Genomic DNA, 27,921 nt, shown 5'->3' with positions numbered 1-27,921 from the left:
CTTTTTGGCATTTCCTTATGTTAGAGTCAAAGTGCAGGGTCTCCAATTAATCCCCAAGGTAAAAGAACAATATTTTGCTGTTAACAAAAATAATGTTAACACTTAAAATATCTAATTAGTTATTTAAAAGGCCACATCTTCAAATGCAATTAGAAATCATTTAATAAATTTTTGTTTCTTTTGGTATGATAAATTGCCATATATCCTACAGCTAACTGGTAATGGAACATCAGGCTTTCCCAAGACATGTAAAAAAGCCAACACTGTCTCTACATTATTCCATACACCTTAAAAATGAATGGCAGAAATCAAATGTTCCCAGGTGTTCAAGTGGAATTTTATTTCCTTCAGACATGCTGTTGATCTTATTAAAAAAGGAACAAACAAACAAAACAAAAAAAGCCCAAACCAAATTTTTTATACATAGTATCTCGAGGCACAGGTTCCCCCCATACATAAAAAAAAATGAGAAAAAAATTTATTTTACACAGGATATATCCTATGTTACAACATTGTCGCTATTTGTAACCTATGGCACATTGATTTTTTGGGGTGAAAAAAATTCTCCTCTGTGTTCAGCTGCTACAATATGGCACAAAGTTAAAAATTAACATCATTACTAAATATCCTGATGCTTTTCTGCTGGCTGTTTTGGGGTGCACATAAATAAAAGGCACACTTTTCCTCTCTCCTCTCAAATCATTTATGTACTGTACAAGCCTAACTGCACTGCTCCATGCCTGCTGGCCCAGTGCAAGAAAAAGATTTAAGTCAGCATCCAATGCTAGTAGCAGCTCTATATGCTTAACCAATGGCTTTAGATTAGCATGCTACTTCCACTGTGGTGAGCACTGATGAGAGGCCAACAGTGTTCCTGAAAAAAATTACAAAGCCAAAAAAAAAAAAAGGAAAAAAGAAAAAAATTAAGTTATTTATATTCACTTACATGTATATTTTTCAAATGTGTTCACAATGTTCAGAAAGTGCACGTTTTGAAGTCTTGTTTCTGTATTACAAATGTCCATGACCTATATATTATAGCAGCGCCATGTACAACAGTATCGTTAAAGAGCTGTCAACGTTTCCATTACTGACCCTGTTTTGCAAGAGTATAATGAAAATACAAGAATTTGCTCTTAGCTAGAGCTTAGTGTCCATAAATGTCTTCGGTATGGTATCTTTAAATATTTGGATTCAATTCTGTACAGTAGTCAGAATCTGAAAAACAGCACGCTAGTGGTTTCACTTTTTGGCGCTCATTTTTACATAACAAGTATTTTCAAGAATGAAAGTGAGCACATGAAGAGCCCTCCATAATAAAAGCTCCACAAACCATTACCACACTGTTAAAAACTTAACAAAACCCAGTAAGATTTAGTTAATGTTTTGTGGATCCTTACAAAATCACTTTTCATGGTTTAACAACAGATAACATCAAAGAAATTATCATACATAAAAACAGCTTAGGTCTTAACATCAATGGCCTGACAAACATTTAAACAAGAATATCCGGTGTTAAGACTAGTGCTAAATTTAGCTCCTCTCAATTTGATATGCTGTTAAAAAAAAAATAAATTCCAACTTTCAGAAGAGTCTCAAAAACAGCAGTTTCAAGTAAGTCTGGAGCAATTAGGTATTGTGGCTAGAGTTACTATAAATACATACTACTTGCTGACTTGACAAAGTTGTGTTAAAAGAAGTGTGAGTTCAACTGCTACCTCTGAAGGTTCTTGCTTTGGTTATCTTTAAAAAAAAAAATTAGACTGTTATAATAGCAGTGCAAGTTCACTATAAAGCCACATGCATCTCTGTCAATGTTTTCTTATCAATTGGGTTTTATTATGCCCACTGCCAGCAACGGGCATTCTGCTTGGAAAATTCATCTCCTGCTGTAAAAGATTTGGCTGAACCAAATGAAGAAAGTAATTCTGACGTCAGACTCAAATGGGAACGCACCGTTTCATTTAGTTCTTGTTAAAGAGTGTTTAAAAGCCTTCTCCACCTACAGTCTTTTTGAAACACAAGGCACAAATAGGGAGTGGACATTCCAGCAAATAGTGATTGTCTGAAATTAACAGTCCACAGCAGTCTTCTAGTCCAGCACAATGAAACACTTTTGCTGTCCAGTTTTATGCCACATCTTCTAGATAATCTGCAACGTCACTTAACTGAGAAATGGTAAGGTCTTGTGTGATGCCTTCAAGCTAGAAAATAAATGAAATTACAAACTCAGAAATCATAGAAACAGTAAGTATAAGTATTATTTCTTGTAGTCCCTCATATAACATCCCATTCTTTTGGCCTCAAGCTCTTTTAGTGACATCTCATACTCCTGAAGATCTGTCCGAGTACCTCCTAAAGATATAAGGATAAGACATTCCTATGCCGAATACTAACCCAATGTCAAATACATTTTACATGGCTAGAAACAGACAGTGAATTGTGTTACAAAACAATTGTTGTGGGGGGTTTGTTTTGTTTTTTAATCAGTGTAGTATCTAGACTTGGCAAGACTACTTGGTGTAAAGATACAGAACATAACAAATAATACAGCCTTATCCTAGGAACATATGATAATGGCACTTTCCTTCACAGAAGGTTAAAAATAAAAAAGGCAAGATCACAAGAACGTGAAGAACAATTTTAGAAGATTCATACTTTATCACTGGCATTTGACTCTTCTGTTTCCACAGAAATTTCATCTATTTCTTCACCAATACTGATATCACTTTTTTCTGAGCGATGGCTAGTACTAAAGAGAAAGAAAACCATAAATGAGGAAATAAGACTTTCTTCTTGAACATCCAGGTGTTACGTTCACTTGACATTTGACTGGGATTTCACTTCCTAGCAATTTAAATATGAAGTTACTTAAAACCCCATAACAGCTAAAGACTTTCTACCTAGATGAAACCATGATAAATACTTAGGCCTCAATCCTGTAGTTTACAACACCAATACCTTAACATCGTAAGGATAAGGCTGTTCAACATTTATTACTGACTACTCATGCATGATGCTTTATTTCTTTGTTGAATATTTCAGCACACACCATATTCATTGTTTAATAGCATTGTTAAGTGCATGGTTCAGGAATAAACCAAACACCTTCCACAAATAAAGCAACAACTTATAATAAGTTAGTACCAGATTTTTAAGGAACTCATTACTGCCTACACAAAAGGGATCAGGTTTTTTCATGTTTGTAACCACATGTACTAAAATAGCAAATGGAAGTTTAAAGGAGTTCCGAGATACTGACAGACTCCAGCAATAGTGACTAGCCGAAATATTATGAAATAATTCAAATATGCTACTGTATATGCTTATAATGCAAGGAATACTATGCTACTGCAGTATCATCCTTCTCTTACCTGTTGAAGTCATCAGCATACTCATCGTCATCTCCATTTCCTAAATAATTTTTAAAAGGTATTAATCAAACAAGTTTTATTGTCAGGAAATGCAAAAAAAAAAGAATCTCTTCCTGCACCCAAGCATATGGTTTGGTGGCCAGCAAAAGTGTCAAGTAGATTAAATTACTTGAGCAGGTTAGGAAGAGACAATGACTTTATATTTGTCATTAATTAATCTCAAGCTCATTTATACAAACCGTTTTGAAATTGAACATACATTTTCGTGATATTGACTACATTGCTGAAGTCAAAACTAAAATACATGGCAACTATTTTGAGAGAGAGCTGATGCTTCTTATATCACATCATCTTCATATTGCTCCTTCATATTCATATCGTTTACAAATAAACTTTCAAATGTGTGGATGACAAGAAAATAGGCCACTGAAAAACAGTAAGACTTGCCTGGCTATATTTTTGCACAAATATAAACCCCCTCTTTTCTTAGAAATCTAGACAACAAGCAAAATTTATCATTTGATATTGGCAAACATATGCATGGAAAGAATCAAATTTTTGCTGCACATGTAAAATACTAATCCACATACAAGACACCGATTTTGACTTTTCTGTATTCCTTTAGATCAGATCTTGCTCTTAACTCCAGTAAGTTTCGCAACGGTGTTAAACAATGACAGAAGTAAAAGCTGAAGATTTTAGTTCAATATGTGTATTTCAGTTACTCAGATTCCTCTAAGAAGCTGGGCCAGAACTTAAGGGTTTACAATATCAGAGCTTCCTCAGGTTTAGCAGTTACTTGCCTAATTCTAGTGATCCCAGTTTTACATTCACCAAAAGCAGGTCTTTCAAAACAGAGTTTCTATTCAAATCTGTAAGAAAACAAAAGCACTTATATCAGAAATTTGACTTATGACTCTTTAATAACATCCCACTAAAACATATACATCAACCATTTATAACAAATGTTCTTTTACAATAATCTTATATAATTTTATAGTGTAGTATGCTAATATTATATGCAATTTTCAGGTCTGAACTCCGCTAATGTTTAAAAATGTGAGTAGCAAACATGGACAGTCTCCCAGTATTCAGGATCAGGTTTTACAACATGAAAGCAAATATCCTTAAAGAACTTCCGCAAATAATTTAAGGTAACAATACAAAGGAGTAAGTCAATTTCAGTTAGAAACCAAGCAACAGAATTTTATACTCCTGAAGACTGCCTTATATAGACCAAAAAAAGGAGTGTATATAAGTATTTCATGCTCCAAAACCTAAGATGCCCCAACGGTGACATAATATATCAAAACCGCTAAGAGATCACTCAGATAAAAATGCATTACTATAAAGCATATTACACAAGAAGGGGACCACATACTTAATCACATTTGCATCTGAATATGTAGTGCAGTCATTATATTACGAGAAATATCTCCTACATTTATCAAAATATAAGAACATGTACAAACTTACTACTATCAGACTCCTTTAGCGAAGGTGCACCAGTCAGGGAGCTTAATCCACTTTTTATAGGTGGTGCATCAGAAAGGGATGCTAGACCTCCTGCTTTATTAGCTTCAGTTTTCCTAAAACAAACCAAACAAATAAGCAGTCTACAGAGCTGTGAAATGTGCGTAGTGACTTCTTTTTCTATGATTTACTAAATGGTCATAAAACGAGAACAGCAATATTAACAGCGAAAAGAGCTAGGGACAAAGGACTAATCATTCTGTAATCTTAACAGTAGGCAGTTTACTGGCACAAGTGTCAAGCGAGACTTCAGTAAGACAGTCACTTTCTCACCTATGCAAAGACTTCTGCCTGCCTTCTTTCACAGACAGAGCTCCTGCACCTCCATCAGCATCACTGTTTTTATCAAAGGGCCTTTCATTATTCCCACATGCAAACGCAGCCACATGAAGAAAGATTCAAATATAAATCAGTATTTAAATTGGTTTGGTTTACAACTAAAACTACGTCTGACAAAATTAAGAGTAAGCATCTACTGTAGTGATAATACAAAACAGTTTATGCTGTTCTGCCTGCTGTCAACACAGTTGGAGGAAAGTCAACATGAGGGGAATCTACTGTCAAACTGACTTGCAAATGCTTCTGCATTTCTTCTGGTAACCTCTACTAAACTAGAGCAACACTCTGATTACTTGAGCACAGCAAAAGAACACCATGAAACGATACTGCATATAAATGATATTTAGTTTAGATATCAATAGATATCTAAACTAAACTTCAAGATAACTTGACATGATAGCACAAATACAGTTTTTTTCAGTTGTGAAACAAAGCTATTTTATAGTCCAGTCACTATTCTTGTTTCAAATGGTATTTTTCAGTCATCAGACTCCATAGAGGAACAATTAAAAAATGCCCTTTGGAAGCTTCTGCAGAATTAGCATATGCAGAAATAACAATACTTCACTGAAAGCACAGAACTGCACACAAAAGGTGCTGCAATGTGAAGAGGAAGCCCTCGTCTGTTAGAAAACTGTCCTCATTCTCACAATGGAGCCAGTTGACACTTTCACCAATTTTTTGTACAAAGCCATCCAGAACGCTAAAGCATTATCCTTATTATTGTGCACTTCCTTTAGTACTGATTGCTGCTGCAGCTCTGCTGCAAGAAGAAAAACCAGCATCCATGCTTTATGCATGTTCATTCTACCAAATATATAGCCTTACTGATGCACCTAAAAGTGATACAGGTTTTTCCACTCAGTGTACATCCAAGAGATCCCACAAGACACTGCATTTCAAAGAACAGAATCATGGAAATGCACCTTTCAGAAACAAAATATTGCAGAACAGATCTAAACACTGGCATTTACAAGCATAAATAATCAAACATCTGCTAGCTCAAAGGCCTGCAAGCATACAGAGGACAAAAATAAAGCTGCATTAAGGAGATCATCCATGTCACCTACCAGCCATAAGTTCTTTCTGGTTTGGGTATAGGATCATCAAAAAAAGAATCTCCCTCTACATCGTCTTCATCCACACCTGGATCGCTTTTTTCTTTGGTATTTAAGTCTTTGTTTTCTAGTTGAGGATCTAGTTTTGTTTCATTAGGCAGAAAATGAATGCTTTTTTTGCTTGCTTCCCCTGATGAGACACTTGTATCACTTTGAGTGGTTTCAGCATCCTTGAAAGATAAAGAATGAAAGGAGTAAGAGTATTATAAGATGTAAATACTTAAACAACATATACACCTACCATTCCTTTTGAAAAAGTTAGCTCAGACTTATTAGTATTTTTCAGGAATTTATTAGTATCATCAAGAATCACACAAAAGGAAAAAGTTAGATTTACCAGTTTTATAAAGGAACTGCTATTTATTGTTGCTGCCATCAAAATTTTTTGTTCATCCTCTGCATTGCTTTGCTATCTAGATCACCTCTGCCATAAAAACAACCAATTTTAGAAGATGTTGGTCATCAAATAAAGAAAACTAGACAAATTGATTCTTATCTCTTAGCTTTGAATATAGAGGGGGTTGTTTGTTTTATAGCCTGGAAGTTGTGATGCTTTTAGTGTTATTTTACATCCCATCTATAAACAAACTTTTTTAGTTATAACTATTATCTTCAAGAGAAATCAATTTAAACCCATGCAAGTTACCCTGACTTCCATATTACAAGGTAACCTCAGCAATATAATATTAGGTTTTAAACTAGCAAGTGTAAGATGACTGCAGTTGATGACACTTTCTCCCTTCAAATACTAAAACCAAAAATGACATAAACAAGATACTTTGAAAGTACATAATTTTCAGTCTTCCATGCTTATGGCTCCATCCTAGATACTCAAGCATGTAAGGACTACTCTATCTACTAACTTTAAATAATGCAGCTCAAGTTGTTATCTTTGCAAAACTTTGTGGCCCAAAGAACAATATTCAAATTTACCTAGATAATTAAACTCACTTGAAAAAAATGGATTCTTATTTTTAACCAATAGCGTCTTTCTAAGTAGCAAGCAGTACTGCAATTTCTATCTTCTCCTCATTAAAATTAAGCCACTTAATATCTGTTTATTACATTAACTTCCTTCCTGCACACTAATAGCAACAGTTTTAGTTTTAAAACAAAAACAACAGTATTGCTTAATTCAGATAATCAATATGTAGCTTGCACTGTCTCAAGTATTTCTTTATCAGTCATTACCTTTCATTCAGAAGGCTGAAGTATAATTTTTGAACTGCAGGCCATGAAAGTTGAAAAAGGCCTGCCAAGGTCATTTTATCTCAGTCACAGAACCACATTCACTTGCTGGCAACAGCTCAGTTGTTCTAGGGCAAGAACAAGTAAGTGGCAGTAACAATGAAATTTTAATTTCCTATCCTAGAGGAACAGAATCATTGTTGAAAATTAAGAGCTTAGTGATAACCTGACTGGAGTAAAAGGGAAGTTACTGCTACTTTTCTATTCTGGGCCCTGAGGGAGTGAGCTGCTGCTATCTCATCTAAGAAACTACAAGCACAACAGTTGGGCTTTGCTTGGATTCATATATCATAAAGCTTTGCTAAAGTGCACTAACTACTTTACAATTGTAGCGATAGGTTAATGATGGCTGAGGGTTCAAAGAGCAACATCCCTACCTTGAGTTTCAGACTTAATGGTGTTAATAAATCAGAATGTGGTTTCACACTTGTACTTAAACAAATGCAATTCTTTGCTGCTGCCAAGAGCTGTGGTCTTGGTCTCTCCCAGCACACTTCCTTCTACATTACATGTATTGGTTGCCAAGTCACAGTCAGAGCAAATTAAGCTCACAGGTTTGCTGAAAAAATACCAGAGAATCTCAAGTTTGATCAGGAAGCCTAAAGTGTTCAGGCAACTTCCATCTTGCTCCAGCTGGGACTGGCTAAAATTTCCTCCAAGTATGTTGCACAGGCAGAATATTTTCCCATCCTGCCTTTACCAAAGAGAGAGAGAGAGAACCAGGAAGAAAATACATCTAAAAACTGTAGTCCCATTAAGATAGCCACTACTTATTCTTAGAGGAGTATGTAGTCCAACCAACAGCTGTTGCTATTCTGTAAGAATCATCCATACAGAAACCAATTTTCTCCCATTTCTGAGATAAATATATTTTCATGGAGGATTCAGCAATATATTATGTAAAGAATTTCCAGAACAAGTTAATCTCCCACTGCAATAGAATTATGATTTGCCTGCCATAGCAGATGAGTATAAAGAATATAAAAAGCCTGATCATAAATTCCAATTTATTGGAAATTATATTCTACTTGCAACCTCATTACATCAGAAAAAGCATGTAAATGAAAGTGTTTTTATCACCACCTCAGCTGCTGCTGCATGCTATAAGTATTCAACTCCCAACAACACACAAAACTCTCCTGAACAAAAGCAAACATGACTCAATGAACCATCTTTTACCATACTTTAATACTTCTTGCTCAGATTTAAATACTATTTGGTAGTTTCTTGTGTGCTCCCCTTCCCCACACCCCTCCCCTCCACTCTGACCTTTATTCCTGTAACAATGATCAAGTGATAACCATCAGTGGCAGTCCTAATGTATGCATCTGGTCCTGATGGCTGCATCTGACTCAAAGTGGATTTGGGGGAGACTGATAATGCAATAGCCAAGGGCTAATTTGAACAATATGCTCACTTAACAGTGCTGGTCAAGGCCCAACTCAAGCCAGGTTGGAAAGAAACTAACTTCTGTAGTTGGTATGCAAATATGACTATAAGTCGATTATCTTACTCCATAAATATCAGTCTGCCCAGGGCTCATTGTGCTCTCGTGCACAGCAGTGGGCTGCACGCCAGTATCTCCCCTTCATTAGGGACACCGCTCAAGGTTACTCTTCGAGGCTGAGGGATTCCTTGCTGTGACAGATACTCAGTAAAGTGATTAATAGCATGCTAAACTGAAATCTCAGCTAAGTGGTATAGAAGGATTGATTGCGCACATACAACTCTTTAGATACAAAACATTGATCCAATTTGGGACAAAAGTCTGGATGCAGCTGCACCTAAACTCTCCTCTGAGAAGGAGTTTAGAACAAAACAGGGTCCTTTCTGAACCTCATGACTCAATGGGAAAATTTCCTTGGCAGTTTTGTCTGACTGTCCTCTATGCAGCAAATAAGTGTCCTTTGCCATCGATTCTTGTTAAACCACTGTCACATCTATTATCAAACTTTTTTACATTTCTCTTTTATGTCAACAAACATATTGCTACATCTTTCTTACAAGTGAAGTACATCATTTCTTTATAACTTAGACCTTAGAATAAATCCTAGCATCACTTTCTTGTGTCCATATACCTATTGGGGATTAAGTATATACACATTAAAAAAACACCACTATTGACTGGACCAGTCCCAGTCACTATAATTAAGCTGAAGTCAGTCAATAGAAGCTTGTGCATCTATAGATTAGTAATGTAAGTAGTTGATAGCAGCCCGAAAAAGAATTCTGACCTCAACACATAGAATAATGCAATGCACTGCAAGACAGTATCACTTTAGAGAAACAGCATTAATCTTTGGAAATCATTCAGGCATGGTTTATATTTATTTTCCATCCAGTTTCTACTAGTGTACCTAGCACTGTTTGAGCTGAGTACAGGAGTTCCTGTTTTGATCAGGCCCAAATAATTGTGATAAAAGAACTAAGACTGCCATTTATTCCCTCCTCTAAAGCAGTTTCCAGGCATAACTTAAAACTCATTCTTATGAATTTAGTTTCCTAATGAAATGAGTCTTAAGACACTATACACCTTTGTGCTTGTGACTGTCTCCCCTAACCAATTTATTTTGGACTGGCTGGCAAAGTTTAACCACAGTAACAAGGGCAGAAGTTTCAAAAAAGCCCCAAACATCTGCATAACTGCATTGCCAAAAGTTCTGCCAAGAATAGACATAAAGGAATAAGATTTATACCAGACAGCGGATGAACCAGCCTTGAGGCGTGCATGGACATCCAGAAAAACATCCATATGAAACCTGGTTCAAACTACAAGCTACTGGAACTACTTTTTTCCTCTTCTAGACTTCTCCTGAGGAAAAGCCATATAACAAACACTAACCTCTTCTCTTTCTGACCTACTTATTTCAAAAAAAGTAATTTAGAATTGAAGATGAAAGGTAGTATATGCAAGGGAGAAGGGAATATTTATGACTTCTAACCCATCTTCAGTAGTTCTTAGCTAATCTAGTACAACCCCAAGACAAAAGTAAGGACTCAGGTATAAAGCAACAATATTAATAACAGTGATATTTAATCAGCATTCAGATCTTTTTAGTGGGTTTGTTTTACTATGAAAGCTAGTGCCAAGCAAGAATTATCTTCTACAGCAGGTCTGAAATTATTAGAATTTCCATTCAAATGTCAGTTAAAGAAATATTAGCTTTTAAAATACTACCAACAAGCACAGCAATTAATATGGTAACTCAATCTTGAAATGAAGTTTGCTTTTCAAATTGTATAGTTTCTGGGTTTGCATGGCAAAAAACTAAGGAAGAGGAATAAAACGAAGCAGATCCAACCTGGGATGGTCATATTTTCTTTTATCCTTACCAATCCCTCTCCAAACGCATGAACTAACAACAAAATCTATGTGATGTTATATTTCTCAGCTTTGATTAGTGAGTTGGAAAGCTTCCAAGTAATTTCCCAATAATCCTGAAAAAAGCTATTAAAACTTTTTATGTGATCAGATTACATCAATAATTTGAACAAACTTTAGTACTTGAATCAGGGTTGTTTTCCTTTGGGTTGTTTTGTGGTTGGGTTTTGGGGGATTTTTGGGTTGGTTTTTTTTTTACAGAGTGTAGTGCGTAGCTGGTTTCGGAAATGCTGCTTTTCCTGCTCCACACTGGTAATTTGTGTCGATCAGTTCCAGTCAAATGTAAATAAGTATTAGAGCCTGGAAGATGTTAGTTAATACCAGTTTTGTGCTAACAGGAAGCAGCAGAGAAAAGACAAGCCAGAGGCCCCAACACAAAGACACTTGTATCCTAACACCCTTATCAATGCCAAGGGCAATCAGCCAGCTGCCCCATACACAGGGCAACGCAGCTCCAACCTGTCTGCATCTCACAGAGGCTGTGCGTATGTGCTGTCATGTACCCAGTCAGAAAGGTACAGGACTTTACAGATCATTTAAATTAATGCCATTGTATCTGCAGTTTCATAACAGTTCTCTTTTACTTATTTCACGTATGTTATGTAGCTTTTTCATTATATATAAACACAATCTTACCTTATTTGGTGTGGGGTTTGTACTTAATCTTCCATCAGATGATTTTGATGTGGCACACAGGCTATCACTTAGAACTGGAGCCACCTAAGAAATTCAACATAAACACTTCTTAAAAATACATTGAATTTTGTCATAATACCATCCAACAAGAAACAATCTTCACGCAGTATGCAAACTGCAACGCTGTGATGTTATTTTAGGAAGTCTATGACAACTACTTCTGAATTTAAGCTTTTATTGTGGTAATTAATATATCCTGGGTGCAGAGAATTCTTCTTTCGAGCCACAATCACAGCAGACTAATCAAATGCTTCTTCATTAATTTAATTTATTCCATTAAAATATTACTGTCATTGCCTTTAGATAGTTCAATACTTCCCTATATTAAGTTTTAAATGCGTATGTTTTCAGAACAGCTTTAAAGCTTTTAACAAAACCAAACCTAGGCTTTTCAAGTCATATTAAAATTAGAAGTATGCCAAAGAAAATAGGTACAGCTAAAAGTGTTACCAAACCACACTAGCAATTAGAAGATAAGTGACAGTGTTGTGTGCTATTTAACTAGGTTCACTCTGTGTTACTATGTTGTAGCAGAATATTAGTAAAGCATACTAGGGTGACATCAAAAGTAACAGATTAGTCATAATTTTATCTTTCAGCATTGTTTTCTGATAAGTTACATTGAAGGCATAATAAAATATAATAAAGCCTTGAAGCAGTGAAATACTATAATAGCCAAGTGTTCTTAATTTCAGTCATGGTTTTCAGCACCGAAATGAAAATGAATAAAGAATTATGAAGAAAGAAAGAAAATACATGTTAACACTACTTACTTCCCCACTGCCTGAAATCTTTTTCTGCTGACATTTTTTAACAACCTCCAACAACAGGGGACCACCCACAGTACCTTCTGCTTCTATAATTCCCAAATCTCGAGCTAGGTTTTCTCGACCATCAAGGCCATTTAGCTGGGGGGGGGACAAAAACAACACATTAAAAAAATAAAATCATGACACAGAAATAGCTGTCAGAAAACAGTATTTATTTTGAAATATAACTCCTGAAGTTTTTTGTTCTTATTTAACACAGCAATATTTTGACTAACCAGTGATTATTTAAGACTTCTGTTAGCATGTGGGCTAAAGTAATGATAGCCTATTGCATTATTTACATCTGACCTGTACCTGAACTTAGCACATAGTGTTGTAAATATGCAAGTATTCATCATTATCATGTTTCAGGATGTAAGGATTTATATAGTCAAGTTACTTTAGCCTATCAGATTTAAAAGTGGATCCTAGGACACCTAGCCAGGGGTTCCAGCAAATACATAGATGAGAGAGTCCCCATTCCTGTGCATATAGAAGTGCATCAACAGAGGTCAACACTTACTTTCAGTCTCTGTTTCACTTTAAAAAACTATGGATTTGGACAGAAACAAGAAAGAAAGTAATTCAGTATCAGCCCTCCAACCAAAAAAATTTGACACAAAAAAAATAAAAGAAAAATACACTTTTTAAAACAGAACTTCACAGCAGAAGCAGGATGTTGCAGCAAATTCAGGTTGGTTGGCATAACCTCCAAATGACAATACTGCAAAGCGCACCAGCTCATCTTGAAGTCACAATTATTTAGTGACGCTTCCTATCAAAACACTGGTCAAGCAAATACAGAAGCAGGCCACCACTAGCCAAGCACACTGAAACATGGAAGATAAAGAGACAATACAACAGACTGCTCAGAGACGGGGGCTAGTAGATGAAGTAAAATCTTTCGGCACTATACACAGCAGCCTTGGCCAATTAGCTTAACTTTGTCCAGATTTCATATATGTACTGCAAGAGGTGAAAAAGACCCTTACTAGAAAAAGGAAAGGTGGCATTTCAAAGAGTATGAGATGCCTTTACAATGTGCATGAAGCACTGGTCCCCAGACTGAGTGGCAACATGACAGAAAGCTTGACTTTCTATCTCAGGGGTCCTCAAACTATGGCCCACAGTCCGGACACGGCCCCCCAGGGTCCTCAGTCTGACCCCCTGGTATTTACAGAACCGCCGGGGGTTGGGGGGGGGGGGGGGGGAACCAAGCAGCCGCAGATGACCTCCTGCCACTTCATCCACGCGCCGGCCCCCTGGTTAAAAAGTTTGAGGACCCCTGTCTGATAGCATGAACATAAATCTATGTACAGATGTGTCCTAGTGCAATAAATGCAGTTATATTTGGTAAAGGACAAGAGTGTATGGGATTTTCTTCAATTAAACCCCTAAAAAGAAACATGAATTTCTGAGAAACAGAAGTCAATTAACTGACTTAAAAATAAATTAACTATTCAAACTGACATTAAAATAAAAACGAGTATTTGGGATGTAAAGAGAAATCCTTCAATTAAATGGAACTGTTTCAAACCCAAATTTATTACTAAAATCTTTATACCATAAAAGGGGACAAATGAACAAATGTGATGAGAAAAAACTCTAACTTGGTATCAAAAGCCTAAAAGCAATCAGTTGGGCTACATGATCATTTTAGGTCCCTTCCAACTGAACTGTTTTTTTCAATCACTTTTTGTCATGTACAAAGTCCTTTGTTTCACTGAAATTTCTCTCAGAGTATATTACTGACATTATTTTAATTTTCATGTAACAGTATTACCTTAATATCATGACACAGTAAAATTATTGGCAAAAAATGTTGCAGGAGTATTCTGTTGTATATACTGCTTTTTGATTTCACAAAAAAATAATAATTGTGGATTCAAAATTAACATACTATCAAGCATTGATTTTTGATAAAGGGAATACTCACTTATTAGCACACTCTCCTGGAATATGTGTCTTTAAGGCAGTAAGTACCCTTTACAAACTAAATATAATTTTTTTTTTTAGAATAAACAGAAGCAAGTGGCTTAAATAAACCTACTATAGCTTCTGTATTCATTGCCATACACTCCAAATGATCAATATAGCATACAAATAAAACCAGCATATCTTACTGTGCTTGATTCAGGCTGAAAAACAGCCAATGTCAAATCAAGATTGAAAAACCGTAGAAATTCTGCAACGAGACCTGCTACCAAGCGACCTAAAAACAGAATGCAAAGAATAAAAATACACCAGACAGACACAAATATTTAACATTAACATGACTTCAGTATGAACGTCTGCATTGATTCAACAGTCCTACAAATATCATTTAGACATTCAGCAAACTACCACTACATCGCTAATTTGTGTACCAATTTCTAACTCAGCCATCGTATGAAAAAGCAATACTTCAGGAGCATAAATATAGACTGCTTACAAAATGCAGGTATAAGATTATTTTTTTAGGCTATTCAGCTGTTCTAAAGACAACATTTTGGCATTTCTCCTATGCATGCATTCACTACTGTACCTCTGCAGTGTGTTTTCACTGGTTACTGTTTCTATCAGTCCAGAATGCTTCTGAGTTTACGTAATCATAACTCATAATGAAGTATTAATTGAAATGCTTTAGTCACCTCACTTCAGCAATATTAAACTTCAAAAAATACAGATTTAATTGTATTCTGAATGAATAGTATTTATGACATCCCTTGTCATAAATATGAACAAAACCATGAACAAAAGCATCCTTTATGTCATTAAGACTGTACAGGTAAAAGATACAAAGATTTAATCCTTTGTTTCCTGGTTTTATTATTTTGAGAAGTATACTAAACAAAGAACTTACCGTCTTTTGTACCTAAAAAACTTTTCAAGCTTTCATTTACCAGAGGTGCTTTGTTCTGTCAAAAAGCAAAAACCAAACAGCAATTAACATCAGTCTCATACTAGCAAGAAACTGAAAATCACAGCAAGGTGGTGTTTTGTTGTACACTGTTCCAGAACGATGCCTGACACATGTAATTCACCTCTTTACAATCTACCTTTATATTAATTCTACCACCTACAAGTAAAAGCTGGAGAGCCACACATTTACTTAGGAAAAGTCAAAATCGTCTCAGTGTTCCTATTATAAAAGCTACAAAGCTAGAGTGATTTCACCAAAATTCTTGATAGTACACTGATTTTTATTTACTTAATGATTAAAAAGGTAACTTAACTTCCCAGATTGCTCCTCTAACATAGCGCCAGTTTTAAGGAAATTCAGTCCCACTTTACAAAAAATGGGAATTTACAAATCTAGATAAAACGTGGATCGTGCTAATTAGTAGTTCACAGATCAATATTAATCTTCTATTAATCAAAAGACCTTCAAAGATACAAAACATTCTTTTTCTCCCTTGTTAGATTTGCCCTCTTCAACTTTGATTTTTAAACAGAGATAAATCAATGTGCTACGTTTGAGTTTGTCAAAATTGTTCGAGGATTTTTCAAACCAAATTCTACACGCCACTCCTAACATACCAAAATATCCTGGGTAAGAACTTAAGTTGAAGAAAAGGGTCTGTTACAGGGATTTATTATTACAGCCGTAAATGCTAACACACACAAGAAAGAGCTGCACAATAAAGGAAATCTATCTTGCTTAATATTTAGGAATTCAGAGTACTGAAAAGTATTAATGTATTTCCAGCATCTCCACAGCATAAAATTAAAATATCATGATACTTTTAAGCCTTCTGAAAAAAGGGTGAGCCAAGGTCAACTGTGGCAGATCTCTCTTCAGCCCTGGTGCTCCTCAGATAAGTTGTTCTCTGGGTATTCTATAATATTCTGAAGCTTCCCATAAGAGATGGCACTGTTCCGCTATAACACTCTTCCATTATGTCTTCTTCATAGATTTAGATTTCTGGAATATGAAATCTCATACCATAGAATAACTACTTGCCTTCCTTACTAATGTGACTGTAATGTCTGTTACAGTTGTGCAGTTTTCCAGAAAGAGCACAACTGTCTAACCAGTAGAGGAATAGTGCAGTTTTCCATTCCTCTCTTGAAACAGAGCCTGGACATACAGCACCCTCTCCCCTTTAGTTCTAGAAAAAGGAAAGACACAGGGAAATGAGGCAATGCCAACAGTAGAAGGGGTCACAAAACTAGCATCTGCATACCACTGCAGTACTGTTACTTTATGGTGCTAGTGTCACATACCCCTAATATTGTCAAGGTATCAGTACATATTCCATCTCTTAATTCAGAATTCCTTCTCAAATATAAGCAAATTATCCTGAAGTAAGCCTACAACATCCATTTGAGAAATAGCAGAAGCATTAGCATACTTTGCAAGTTACTGCATTAAATTGCTTTCACAATAGGCTTGTCAAAAAAACCACTACAATATTTTAAATATCAAAAGATGTTATTCCAATTTGATAAAACCTTAATCAGTCAACTAGATTTTTTTTTTTTTTTACAGAAGTATTTAATGGAAAAGATATTTAGTTACTCCAATCAATTGGACAGAAGCAATATAAAACCAGTAGAGAAAGTTACTTAAAGTTACAGTCTCAAAAGGCTATGTAACAATTCCTGTTCTTAAACATCGATACCCTGATAGTCCAGTTCTGCATTCTTTAAGCATCATGCTCTTATGCAGTAATAAATAATTTTCTCTTGTTAAATTTCACAAATAGAAAGTATTAAAACTACTGTATTTAATTCCACATGAAGAACTATCAGGATGCTGATTTTTTTTAAGGTTCTCTTACCTCTACTTTCTCTTGTTCTTCTAATGCCAAAAAAACAGCTGCCCGCAACTCTGCCTGCCAAAGAAAAAAAAAACAACCAAACAACTACAAACAGCGTTTCTATAAGCACTGTTTTCCCTATGCAAATAGAATGCAAAGAGCCAGCACCTAGCTTAACAGCTATTTGTTTCTCTTCAAGCAACATTGGCATTGATTGTGATCTACATCACTGCAATTAATACACTTGAGATTACAGGCAATGTGACTTGAGGCTGACAAAGAAGAGCTTTCAGACATGAGTTAATAGCTTGTGATAATATATTTTGGAAAGTTAATGTTAAGACATACAAATTGCTGTGATTTCTTGTCAGATCACACTCAAAGAAACAGAACTTCTCAAGGAAAAGACAGCATGATTGAGTCATTCAAATACTCCTATGGTGAGGTTTTACCTAGCTGATTTTGAATGTCTTAATATCAAGGATCAGAATTCTTCCAACAATTGTTTTGCATATTTAAGCTTAAGCCTTGCTTACTTTTTTTTTAATACTACAGTTTCACTACTTCTTTCATTGAAAATATCAAATGGACAACATACATTGCATTTGATGAATTAGTTTGCCATTTTCATCAACTCTTGATCCAACATTTTGAAGTAGCCAGCACATAACACTGCAGTAATAAACTGTAAGAGACGGTACTACTCTGTATGGTAGTTTTCTTAAGAGAAAAGCAGCAAGCAAGCTTTAAAGAAAGATTGATTTCTATAACTAAGAACAAGAACAATATGGTGAGCATCTGGATTTTCTCATGTATATCATGAAAGGTAACTAAACATGGATTACCCTGCAACTGTTCCCTCCCACAGAAAAAAAAAATAAATCATGGCAAAAATAAAATAAACCTTTCCTTTTTAAGCATAACCCTCTTTGGACACGTTTTAAAGGGACAAAAAGTAATGCAACAAAGTTTAACATGTTTCCCATCAAAAGAAGTGTGAAATGCTTACCACAATTGTATGCAATGGTCATACTGCCAGTGCAGTTACATTTTTTCAGGTGCTGGGGTACACGGAGCATTCAACCAGCAAATCCTCTCAGAATCCATTAATTTAAATACTATTCTTACAAAATCATTTTACATTTAACTTTCTGACCAACAGCTAGCAACTTGTTTATTTAGTCTTATGTCAATATGAAAACTATGGTTGCAAGGCTGACTTTCTGTTCCACTGATGCTACAGAAACCAAGTATACTGACATAAAAGGGCAAGAAAAAAAACCAAACAAAAAACCCCATTAAACTGTTCAAAATGAAAGACACATGGGTAGGGGTAAGTCCCTTTAAGGGTCTGGATCATGGGACAGTAGAACAAAGTTGTCTGTAAGTAGTTGCCATTACATCAGCTGATCCAGAGTCTGACCTGTTTGAGATTTTGCAACAATATCACAATTGTTATTCCTTTTCTCCTAACTGTGATTGTTTGTCTGCCCTACTCCTCTAGGTCAACCCAGTGGCTTTTAAATACAGACTGCATTGCTTTTCTTCCTCTTCTCATTCATTTAATGACATAGTGTCAATTTCTCCCAAATGTTGCCATTCCCCATTAATAGCAGGTTCACCTTTATTTCATTTAGTGCCCAATTAATATCCTTATGGCTAGGACCTCATCAACAGAAAATAATCCCACTGGTATTTACTACATCTGCCTTTGGTTTACCTGCAACATCTAGAATACCACCCTGTAGAGGAATGAAGGCAGTGGGTTGATTGACATGGATGATGTGCAGCTGTAGCTCATTCCCACTAAGTAGTTATATAGCCCTGAGGAGTGTGGGAGAGGGTGTTGGACAGAGGAGGAGCAGTGTGGTCTGACCTCTGGAGGAAGGAGAAACAGTATGGACAGTAGAATCTGACTGATGGTAAAAGCCTTGTTGTGGCCTACTAGTTTGGTTGTGCTGCAACACCACCCTTCAGCCTTTCCACAGTTAAGCAGCCCTCCAACTGGTCCTTCAGTCCTGCAAGTGTCACAGCAAGTTTGAAGTTAAACACTCCTGTATTATCTCCACAAGAAAGCTTTCACCATTCTAACACACTGACCTTCACCCTTTGAGCTGGGTACTGCTCTGATGATAGCAAGATATTCTCAAAATATAATCTCAATAAATTTAGACATGGAACCATACACTTCAATCTGTGTGAGGTTAAAGCAGTAACTCTCAGGTTCATGAGGAAGAAAGTAAAAAGCAACAACGACAAAGCTAAGGCCAAAGGAATAATCACCCCAATACAAGGAGACAAATCATACTACGCGGTAGGATGGACAATGTCATACAAACTTTTCAGGACCTGACAAGTCACAGAGAATTTGAACACCAGAGACTGAGACCAATATCAGGCATGGTCACAGCAATTTGTTCCCACCAGCAGATAAGCAAGCTTATACAACTACAAAGATTAATCCATTTAAAGAGCATTATTCTCCCTGCCCACCTTTTTTCTTTTTTAAGTAAGTGTGAAGGGTTTACATTTGTCTTTGCCCTAGTACCCTTTGGCACCATCCCAATTTGTGTTCCATATATTGTTACAATCTGCTTTTGCCATCCTCCTATTCCACACTGCTTCATTCTGCTAGCAGTTTTCAACATAATTCAAACATGTTTTGAAGAATTTTATTCTAGTCTAGTAGTAAAGCAGACCAAAGCTTGATATGCAGCTTCCCCACCATATCCTTCCCAAGTCTTCAATAAAACAGGGTTATACCAATAAAGCAAGATGCTGACAAGTAAGGTGACAGTGTGTATCTACCACTCTTGCATTCACCAAAACAGCAGGCTTCCTTCTCATCCTGTGGAAGATGCCCATTCCCTTCTATCCCCAAAGTAGTTTTACCAGGTGAGAGCTCATAATAATGAGACAGCTATTTGATTTCACTGAACTCAGCTAAAACGAGTAAGGCTAACATATGACAACCACTGTCTGTATGCAGTGGGGAAATCTATGGGTCAGTATTTTGAAACAGAAGTACATTTCCACTTTTCCTCCCAGGCATGTACAGCTCGACAGAGAACACAGTCTCTTGCCAGTTGCTGTTGTACTATAAATCAGAAGCTTGTAGCCCATGAAAGCATCTTTTCTGCACCTGGGCTATAGCATCCCTCTTCAGAAACTGGATAAACTTATTCTGTTCTAAACACAGAGCCTCTAGCATATCTCTGAGGTACTGTACAGGAAAACAGCTCAGAGTCCGCAGTTCCCTGGAAAAGGAAAAACAGTTCTTACTCTGTCAAGAGCTCCCCAAGCACAGTTTTTAGGTGGCATCTCAAAAATGCCAGTCTAATTTGGTAATATGGTCTTAACAGTAAGATAGCAAGCACCTACCTTGACAAGATTATTAGTTTGATATAGTACACTAGTAAAAGCCATCCACAGCAGCTTACATAGCCAGATGCCAGATAAAAAAATAAAATAAAAGGATAAGATAAAGACTGTTCAGGACTGAAGGATGATCCGTAGCCTCTAACTACCTCACACCTGCAGACTCCTTCTGACTGGAGGACCATCCCCTGAGAAGGTGGGGGAAGCAGCAGCAGCATGGCAAGTGCTAAGTAAAGCAGAAATTGAGATTCACCACAGAAAATATCAGGGACCAAGTGAAAAAGGTAGGGTTTTTTTGTGGTTTGGTGGGTTTTGTTTTGGGGTTTTTTTTTTTAGGTACTTGGTGGATAGCAGGCAGTACAGCAATTCCTCCAGATAACCTTAAGAAAAATCGGAGAGCCACAAATGCCCCAATCAAGGAAGGAGTTACAACAATTAATGGTAACTTTAGGATATTGGAGGAAGCACGTATCTGCCATTGCCTGTCCATTGTACTTGCTCTTACAGAAAGGTAAACCCTGGGAGTGGAAATTAGAACATACAGAGGTGGTAAAAACTCTGACCAACGAATTAAAAATACTGGGACCGGTACACCCCTGCAACCCTATTATAGCCAAACGGGGTTGCACGGAACACACTATATGCTGTAATCTGTTCCAAACTGGTCCCCACAGGGCAAAAAGGCTTCTATGGTTCAGATCAACTGCACTTAAAGAAACAGAACAATGATTTCCTGAATGGGAAAAGGGACTTTTATCTTCAGTCTGAGCAATTATACAAATTGAGAAAATGCATCGGGGACAACTTAGGCAAACTAGAGGACACATTACTAGAAGCAATGCTAAAGAGGTCTTCTCCCCCAGAGGAATTGCACAAAAGCAACTATCAGAAAATGGTATGCCTACCTAAGGTTTCCAAATTGCAGATGCCCTTTTAGTGTTACAACAACTTTTTAAACCGTCACCCCTTCTGGATGTACCACCCCTCACTGAGGGTACACCAAAAGAAAACATTTGGTTTACAGATGCATTAGCAAAAAAGGTAAATAAGGCTGGCAAACAAGTAACAGAGGAAAGTGAATGCAGTGCACAAGTAGGAGAAATAAGAGCAGTTGTTCTGGCAGCACGGAATGGAGCAAAAACCATCTATGTAGACTCCTATGCTGTGTGGGCTGGTGCCACAGCAGCTCTGTCATGAAAAATCTTGAATCGGGAAGTAAACAGGTCCCCAATTTGGGGAAACACAGACTGGCAATTATTACTATACATAGCCAGGAAAACACCTTTCAAGATGGGAGGGGGTAAAAGCTCATGCTAAGGATTATCAACCAGCCACAAAGTGGAATCAAAGATAACTAAAATCAGTAAAATCACCTTAAATCCTGAGTGGTATTGTTTGGGAGAATGGTTACATCAAAACCTAGGCCACAAAGGTAAAGAAGCACTTTGCTGCACAAAGGCCAGCCCATGAACAGAAAAACTTGTGAAACTATGTTTACAGAATGTCCCCAGCACAGACTGAAAATAAAGCAGAACACCCTGCTAAAGCACCACCTCCACATATCAATGAAAGGAAAACCTTACGGTCTACACTGCAAATTGATTATATAGAACCATTCAAATCCTCTGTGGGATATCAATACATTCTTACAGGGGTCCAGTCATCGGCTTGCTTGTGGTGGTGACCAAGTGTCAGGAAGCCAATGGGCAAAACACAGCGTGAGGGCTATTATTTTGGTTCTCAAATCCACCTACTCCTGATGTTATCCAAAGTGACAATGGTACACATTCTTCATGCAAGATTGGGCAAAAGGAGGGAACTGAGTATTCCACACCCCATATTACCCTCAATCAAATGGGATGGTACAGTTAATGGCTTATTGAAAAGGAGTCCCAAACCAAGTGAGGCTCCATGGGATATGAAACTTCCCAAAGTACTCTATCAACTAATCACTAGGAGCCCACTGGAAGCCCTGTAAAGTGAGCATTCTTTGTAAAAACCTACCACAAGAAGTGATTTAAATTAGAATGCTGGGAACTAACCAATGGCTCTTGTCTGAATGGGAAATAATTAAAGGAACCACCAACTCACTGGTGCCACAACCACATGGTAAAGACCAAAGTGTTGTGCTGGCTCTTAGTTGTATCCAAGCTCACCTGTGGATGCCATCTACAGTAGCAGCAATTACATAAGAGGTGAAGAAGGCATTTTACCCACTGACATTTGAAAGGTAATTTTGGATAATATAAAAAATTGGAAATATAATTCCACACCTGGTGGTATTTAATCAATTTTACTTATGACCCCACCAAGAATAAGGCCACAGCTTTTGTCTTAACCATATGCAATGCTTTGGTATACACCATAATCCCAATTGCACTAGGATTAAATCACAATGGAGCTATACTCTGTCCATTAGAACACAGAGTATGGGCTCAACAAAACAGAAGCGAATGGCAAACTACTGATGTTAATGCATGCATTGTATGGGAAGAACAAGTATTTATTTGTGGGACCATTAACACCACCAAAGCCCAAGACATTTGCCTTGACACTGAACAAAATGTCTGTCATTTTGAAACACATCCTGATAAAATCCCTGAAACTGTACCTGTATATAGTGGGAAAGGATATGTTCACATGAAAACTTTGTGATTTTATATGGGTAGATAACATTACTGTAGATAAAAGCAATCACCCAAATACTTCTGTTGGTAACTTTAGTCAAGTTGTGGGACATGACTTTAATTATTCAGCAACTGTTCCATCTTATCAATTGTGATCATTATATGAGTCAAAATTTATTGCCTACTCCCACTGGCATTAATATTAGATGGGTGAAGAAACTACTACAGCACAATGACCTGTGTCAATTGCTAAAACATGTCTCAAACAATGGATACAAAACTGCCCATCATGATACAGAAGAGATACACCATGTCTTAGGTAAGAGTGAAGAATGATGGAGAACACCATTGGCAGGCAGCTCTTCCTGGATGGTCACCAACAGCAACAGGAGTGTTTAATCTTATGCTTCACGCAGTTGTGATTTTGCTGACGCCAATATGTTTACTGCTTATAATTATATATAAAACAAATAACCCCATTTCAACCACACAAAACAAACAAATTAATGAATAAGCACTATCTACTTACCATGGACCTATAAGCACACAAACCATCAGTATGCCATTTATGGCACAGAGGCAACAGATGACCATAACACCACTCTGTGAAGGCAAGATGAATTGACTACAGTCACAGGGTGGAGTGTGGCGGTGTGCTCCCAAATTACCAAGAAATTAGCAACAACAGTATCAGCTGTCCAAAAGCATTACTAAGTCATGCGGTATTAGTGATGCTAATCTCCCTCATATTTGTAGCAACAGCAAGGTCCAGAGGTGAAAAATTCAGGTGCCATAAACTATTTTCCAGAACAAAAGAGATTAAAAGATACAAACCAAAAAACCCTAAAGTAATACAGGAACACAGTAAGAAGCATAACAGCTCTTCTTGCTCTGATGACAGTTCCGATAGGAGAAAGAAAGATCACATTCTCTTCAAGACAGAAGAACATCTCCATTTGTACAGCATGCATCACACAGTTATCGGTGATAATTTTCACTGAAGTACAAATACCCACAGTTACATTCTGTATGTTTACAGAATTCATTAGGAAGAAGCCTTATCCCTCAGACTTATTCCAGTGATTAACAACTTTATATACATACACAAACACACTGCATTTTAGAGAACACAGGAGATTCTCAATTACGAGTGGCAAATATATTTACACATCTTCCAGTTTTCACAATATGACTTCATTAAAGACTCCAGTGCTCAATGTCTATGGTAAATAGAAAAATCATGAATGTATTTTTAAATTAAATGTTAAATTAAAGATTTTTAAAGTATCATACAAGTAACATTTTTTCCAGCTAAATAATTTATATCAAATGTACTCAATAAATTAATCTCAAAATAAGAGTAAACTAATAAACTGCAACCCATTATAAAAATCATACTCCATTAGAGAACAAAGGCATCACCCTAAGTTTCCTTCTAAAAATCACTCCATCATTATATGTTACAAAAGGTATTAGCTGACAGCCTGATACATTCTATCCACTGAAATTATTCCCCTTGAATTCCAATCCTTCCAGAACTGTTTCTACCTATAGTGCTTCATTCCAATTCAGCTATACATTGACCATATATCTTTCTCTTCAATATACCTACTTCAATGAATCTTAAATATATTATAGTTAGCTTTCTAGCCTCATCAGTCTTGAACAGTCAGTACTCATTCTGAAGTACAAAATAAACAACTGTTTTGATAACATGTAAATGTTCATTCAGTTCTACCACATACTAAAAAATACTGACACACAATAGATAAACACACACTATCGATCACAGCTACGTTTGTTATATTTTAATGGAAGGATGATGGTGGGGTTTTTTTTATGCATGGCATAATTAATTTCAATTAAAAGCTCACCATTTAAGACTACTTGTTCAATCTTAATTCTTCTGGAAGACAACTGACTTCTTGTCAGGGACTAGCAGAAAAATTCTGTAAGTCATTGATACTATCAATCCACAGAAAGTCATCAAACTTGCATGCCAATTTGAATTCCTCAAATGAACAGCCTTGACCATAATCATACCATTTATTAAACAGTAATTCCTGATATCAAAGAGAGACATAACCCAGGAAGTAGGATGCAGTTTGTATTTGTCATTTGCTAGTTTGCCTTAAGGATACCTTACACCATAGTGGATACTATACGCTTACAGCATTATGGTGAAGATTACAATAAATTGTTGTGTGTGTATATATGTAACTTTTTAACACAAATCTCAATGAACTGACAACCATGGTACAAAAACCTGCATACTGCACACAGACATTAATTAAGAAACTACAGGTCATGTGCTCAAAATGACCTAATTGGCTTGTGATTTTTTTAATCATCACTATATGTTTATTGGTTAACACTATGTGAGAGGTTAACAGGTGGCCCAAAAAGCCTATCTGATGCTTAGATAGAAAAAAGGTCTCCTGCTCAAAACAGTTACATGAGCTAGAATCTTCACTACTTAAGGAGTTTAAACAAGGATTATCTATTTGAATATGCAGAACACACATTTCAACAAAATAGTAGCATTAAAAATGTGATGACAACTAGCCCAAAATCCAGTCGACTTCAAAGTACACACACAAAGATGTTCTCACTTCTATTAAGCACTTAGTTGTTGAACTGTTGCTGAAACATCAGCAATGGTCATCTACCTCTTCAAGGTCTAAAAGAACGCTGTGGATAACCACCACCACAACTGAGCCAAAATCCAAACTCCATTTCTCCTTTAGCTTGGAACTGAATCCAGCAGTACTTATGCTTCTGTATCCGTATGGCTCTTTGCTATACTCAATAATTATTGCTAGAAGCTTCTAACTTAAAAAGAATCCTTGAAACCAATTTTCATATCCTTTCTGACACAAGCTCAGGCTACACTACAGGCTTGGAAGTAGCATACACTCCAATATAAGAAAATACACAGAAGATAGTGTTTAACAGCATTATTGGCTCCCTGTAGGCAATCAGCATCCCCAGAGTTTCCAGGTTTAGGAAGCCTCCAAGACACAGCTCAAGCAACCCACGCTCAAGAAAAGCAACGTTTAAACAGCGAGCCTCAAGAAAACCCGTTTGAAATTTTCAATAGGGGCTTTTCGTATCGAAGCAGAAACTATAAACCCTGTCCCACAGCACCCGGCGGCTGAGTATTTCCCGTGGGTTTGGCAGCTGCCAAGGTGAGCCCCTGCGGCCGCACGGTACCTAGGGGGGGCGAAACCGCAGAGCCGGGCACCGGCCCCCCGCTCACCCCCCTCGCCCCGCCGACCCTGCAGCTCCTGCGGCCGCCGGGCGGACCCACGCAGCGGTCAGGCCTCAGGCCCCGGCCTCCCCGTCGGGCGCGTACCAGCTGCACCGCGCAAGGCGGGCGCTGGCCGCGGCTCCCCGCCGAGCCCCAAGCCGAGGAGCACCGCGGGGGAAGCAGGTGCCACCGCCAGGCCGTGACGCCAGGAGAGGGCCCCGGCCAGGAACACCGGCTGGAAGCGGCAGCGAGAGGGGACGAAGCCCGTGGAGCCTCGGCCCCTCCCCCCGCGCTCCGCTGGGCCGTTAACCGCCGCCGGCGCCGGCCAGCGCTACCCCCTTCCCGCCGGGCGACGTGTGCGCGGGCGAGAGCCTCTCCTTTCCCCCACCTTAATCTTATTGAGCACCCCGCTGCTCTCCAGCGTCTGCACCAGCAAGTCCCGCAGCTCCGTGTCCTCCTCCGTCGCTGCGGCCGCCATCTTGTTTCTCCCTGACAACCGCCCAAACTGCGCTAGCGGTAGGACGCGGCCGGCAGATTCGCCTCCGCTGCCCGCGGAGGCACCAACCCAGCGGCGGAGCCCCGGGAGCGAGGCGCGGCGGGCCGGTACCCACCCTCAGTACCGCTTCGAAAAAGGACGCAGAAAGGTCGCGGCCGCCCGGCGTCTCTGCCGTCCGCGGCGCCTGGAAACTGCGGCGGCAAACAGGCAGCGCGGCCACGGCGCCGCGAGCGGCGGGCGGGAAGTTTAAAGCGGTGGGTGGCGTTAACGGCTGGGCTGGGCGGCCGTTCGCCCCTTCCCTCAGCCCGCCTCCCGCCACGCTCGGATCCAACGACGGTTAAACCAGCCCGCCCACCCTCTCCCGCGCCCCGGGGGGTCCAGCCGCCCTGTGCTCGCCCTCTCACCCTAACGCGGGGTTAAGGAGGGACCAGCCTCCGCCCCGGAGCCGCGCTCGCTCCAGCAGCGAGGGCGACAGTCCCCGGCCTCTGAGGGGGTACACGCCTCAGGGCGGCGGCGGGCCCCCGGGCGAGGATAGCGCCGCCGAGCCCGCCTGCTCCGCCACCCATAAGGGCATTAAATAAGAGTATTAAAAGGGCTGCTAGAGTCCTTGTTTCATAACAACCGCATTCGTTGCGTTAAAAGCGTAGGACGGGGATGTAGGTCTGCGAGGCTTCAGCGTTATTGTGCCTTATGAACAAAGGTATAAATCTTTGCAAGTTGTAATGCTCAATTTGCAGCGCTACGTGTTGCTTTCAGGCCTTTTTTCCTTTTTTTTTTCCCCACGCTGAACTGAACTTCCCATGATTTTTTCTTGACGAGAACTCAAATGTATGATAAAGAATTTCAGAAGCTACGAAAAAGTACACACACACCCCGGATTGAGCAGGGCGCTGCTGGAAGATGATTTTCGAACAGATGCAGTAGGTGGC

General features: G+C 38.2%; 1 protein-coding gene across 3 annotated transcripts; it reads right to left on the bottom strand.

The window, feature by feature from the left end:
• Positions 1-308: 308 nt before the first annotated feature.
• On the bottom strand, positions 309-27,230 carry CEP43 (centrosomal protein 43). 3 transcript variants are annotated; one of them, XM_027777489.2, is made up of 13 exons: positions 26,885-27,228; positions 17,263-17,316; positions 15,342-15,396; positions 14,623-14,711; positions 12,464-12,598; positions 11,631-11,714; positions 6,317-6,534; positions 5,181-5,261; positions 4,851-4,963; positions 4,178-4,246; positions 3,375-3,414; positions 2,659-2,752; positions 309-2,204 (listed from the first exon to the last, which is right to left on the bottom strand). In XM_027777489.2, the coding sequence occupies exons 1-13, from the start codon at positions 26,972-26,974 to the stop codon at positions 2,130-2,132; spliced, it is 1,197 nt and encodes a 398-aa protein (XP_027633290.1). In that variant the 5' UTR covers positions 26,975-27,228; the 3' UTR covers positions 309-2,129. The 3 variants fall into 3 exon arrangements, with proteins under 3 accessions (XP_027633290.1, XP_027633291.1, XP_013160984.1); XM_027777490.2 differs by lacking the exon at positions 2,659-2,752 and having other exon boundaries at positions 26,885-27,230; XM_013305530.3 differs by lacking the exon at positions 5,181-5,261 and having other exon boundaries at positions 26,885-27,224.
• Positions 27,231-27,921: the final 691 nt, after the last annotated feature.

The sequence above is a fragment of the Falco peregrinus genome, chromosome 7 (genome assembly GCF_023634155.1).
Source record: "Falco peregrinus isolate bFalPer1 chromosome 7, bFalPer1.pri, whole genome shotgun sequence".
Taxonomy (NCBI): domain Eukaryota; kingdom Metazoa; phylum Chordata; class Aves; order Falconiformes; family Falconidae; genus Falco; species Falco peregrinus.
The sequence above is the reverse complement of the archived record's forward strand: the minus strand, read 5'-3'. Positions and strand labels throughout refer to the sequence as shown.

What these genes read in the sequence shown, in the direction of transcription:
- CEP43 (XM_027777489.2), bottom strand. Translation starts at nt 26,974, where the DNA reads ATGGCGGCCGCAGCGACGGAGGAGGACACGGAGCTGCGGGACTTGCTG. An exon ending in AAGAACAAGAGAAAGTAGAG is followed by an intron (nt 15,397 to 17,262) that starts GTAAGAGAACCT and finishes GCTTTTTGACAG; the next exon opens with AACAAAGCACCTCTGGTAAA. An exon ending in TTCAGCCTGAATCAAGCACA is followed by an intron (nt 12,599 to 14,622) that starts GTAAGATATGCT and finishes TCCCCCCCCCAG; the next exon opens with CTAAATGGCCTTGATGGTCG.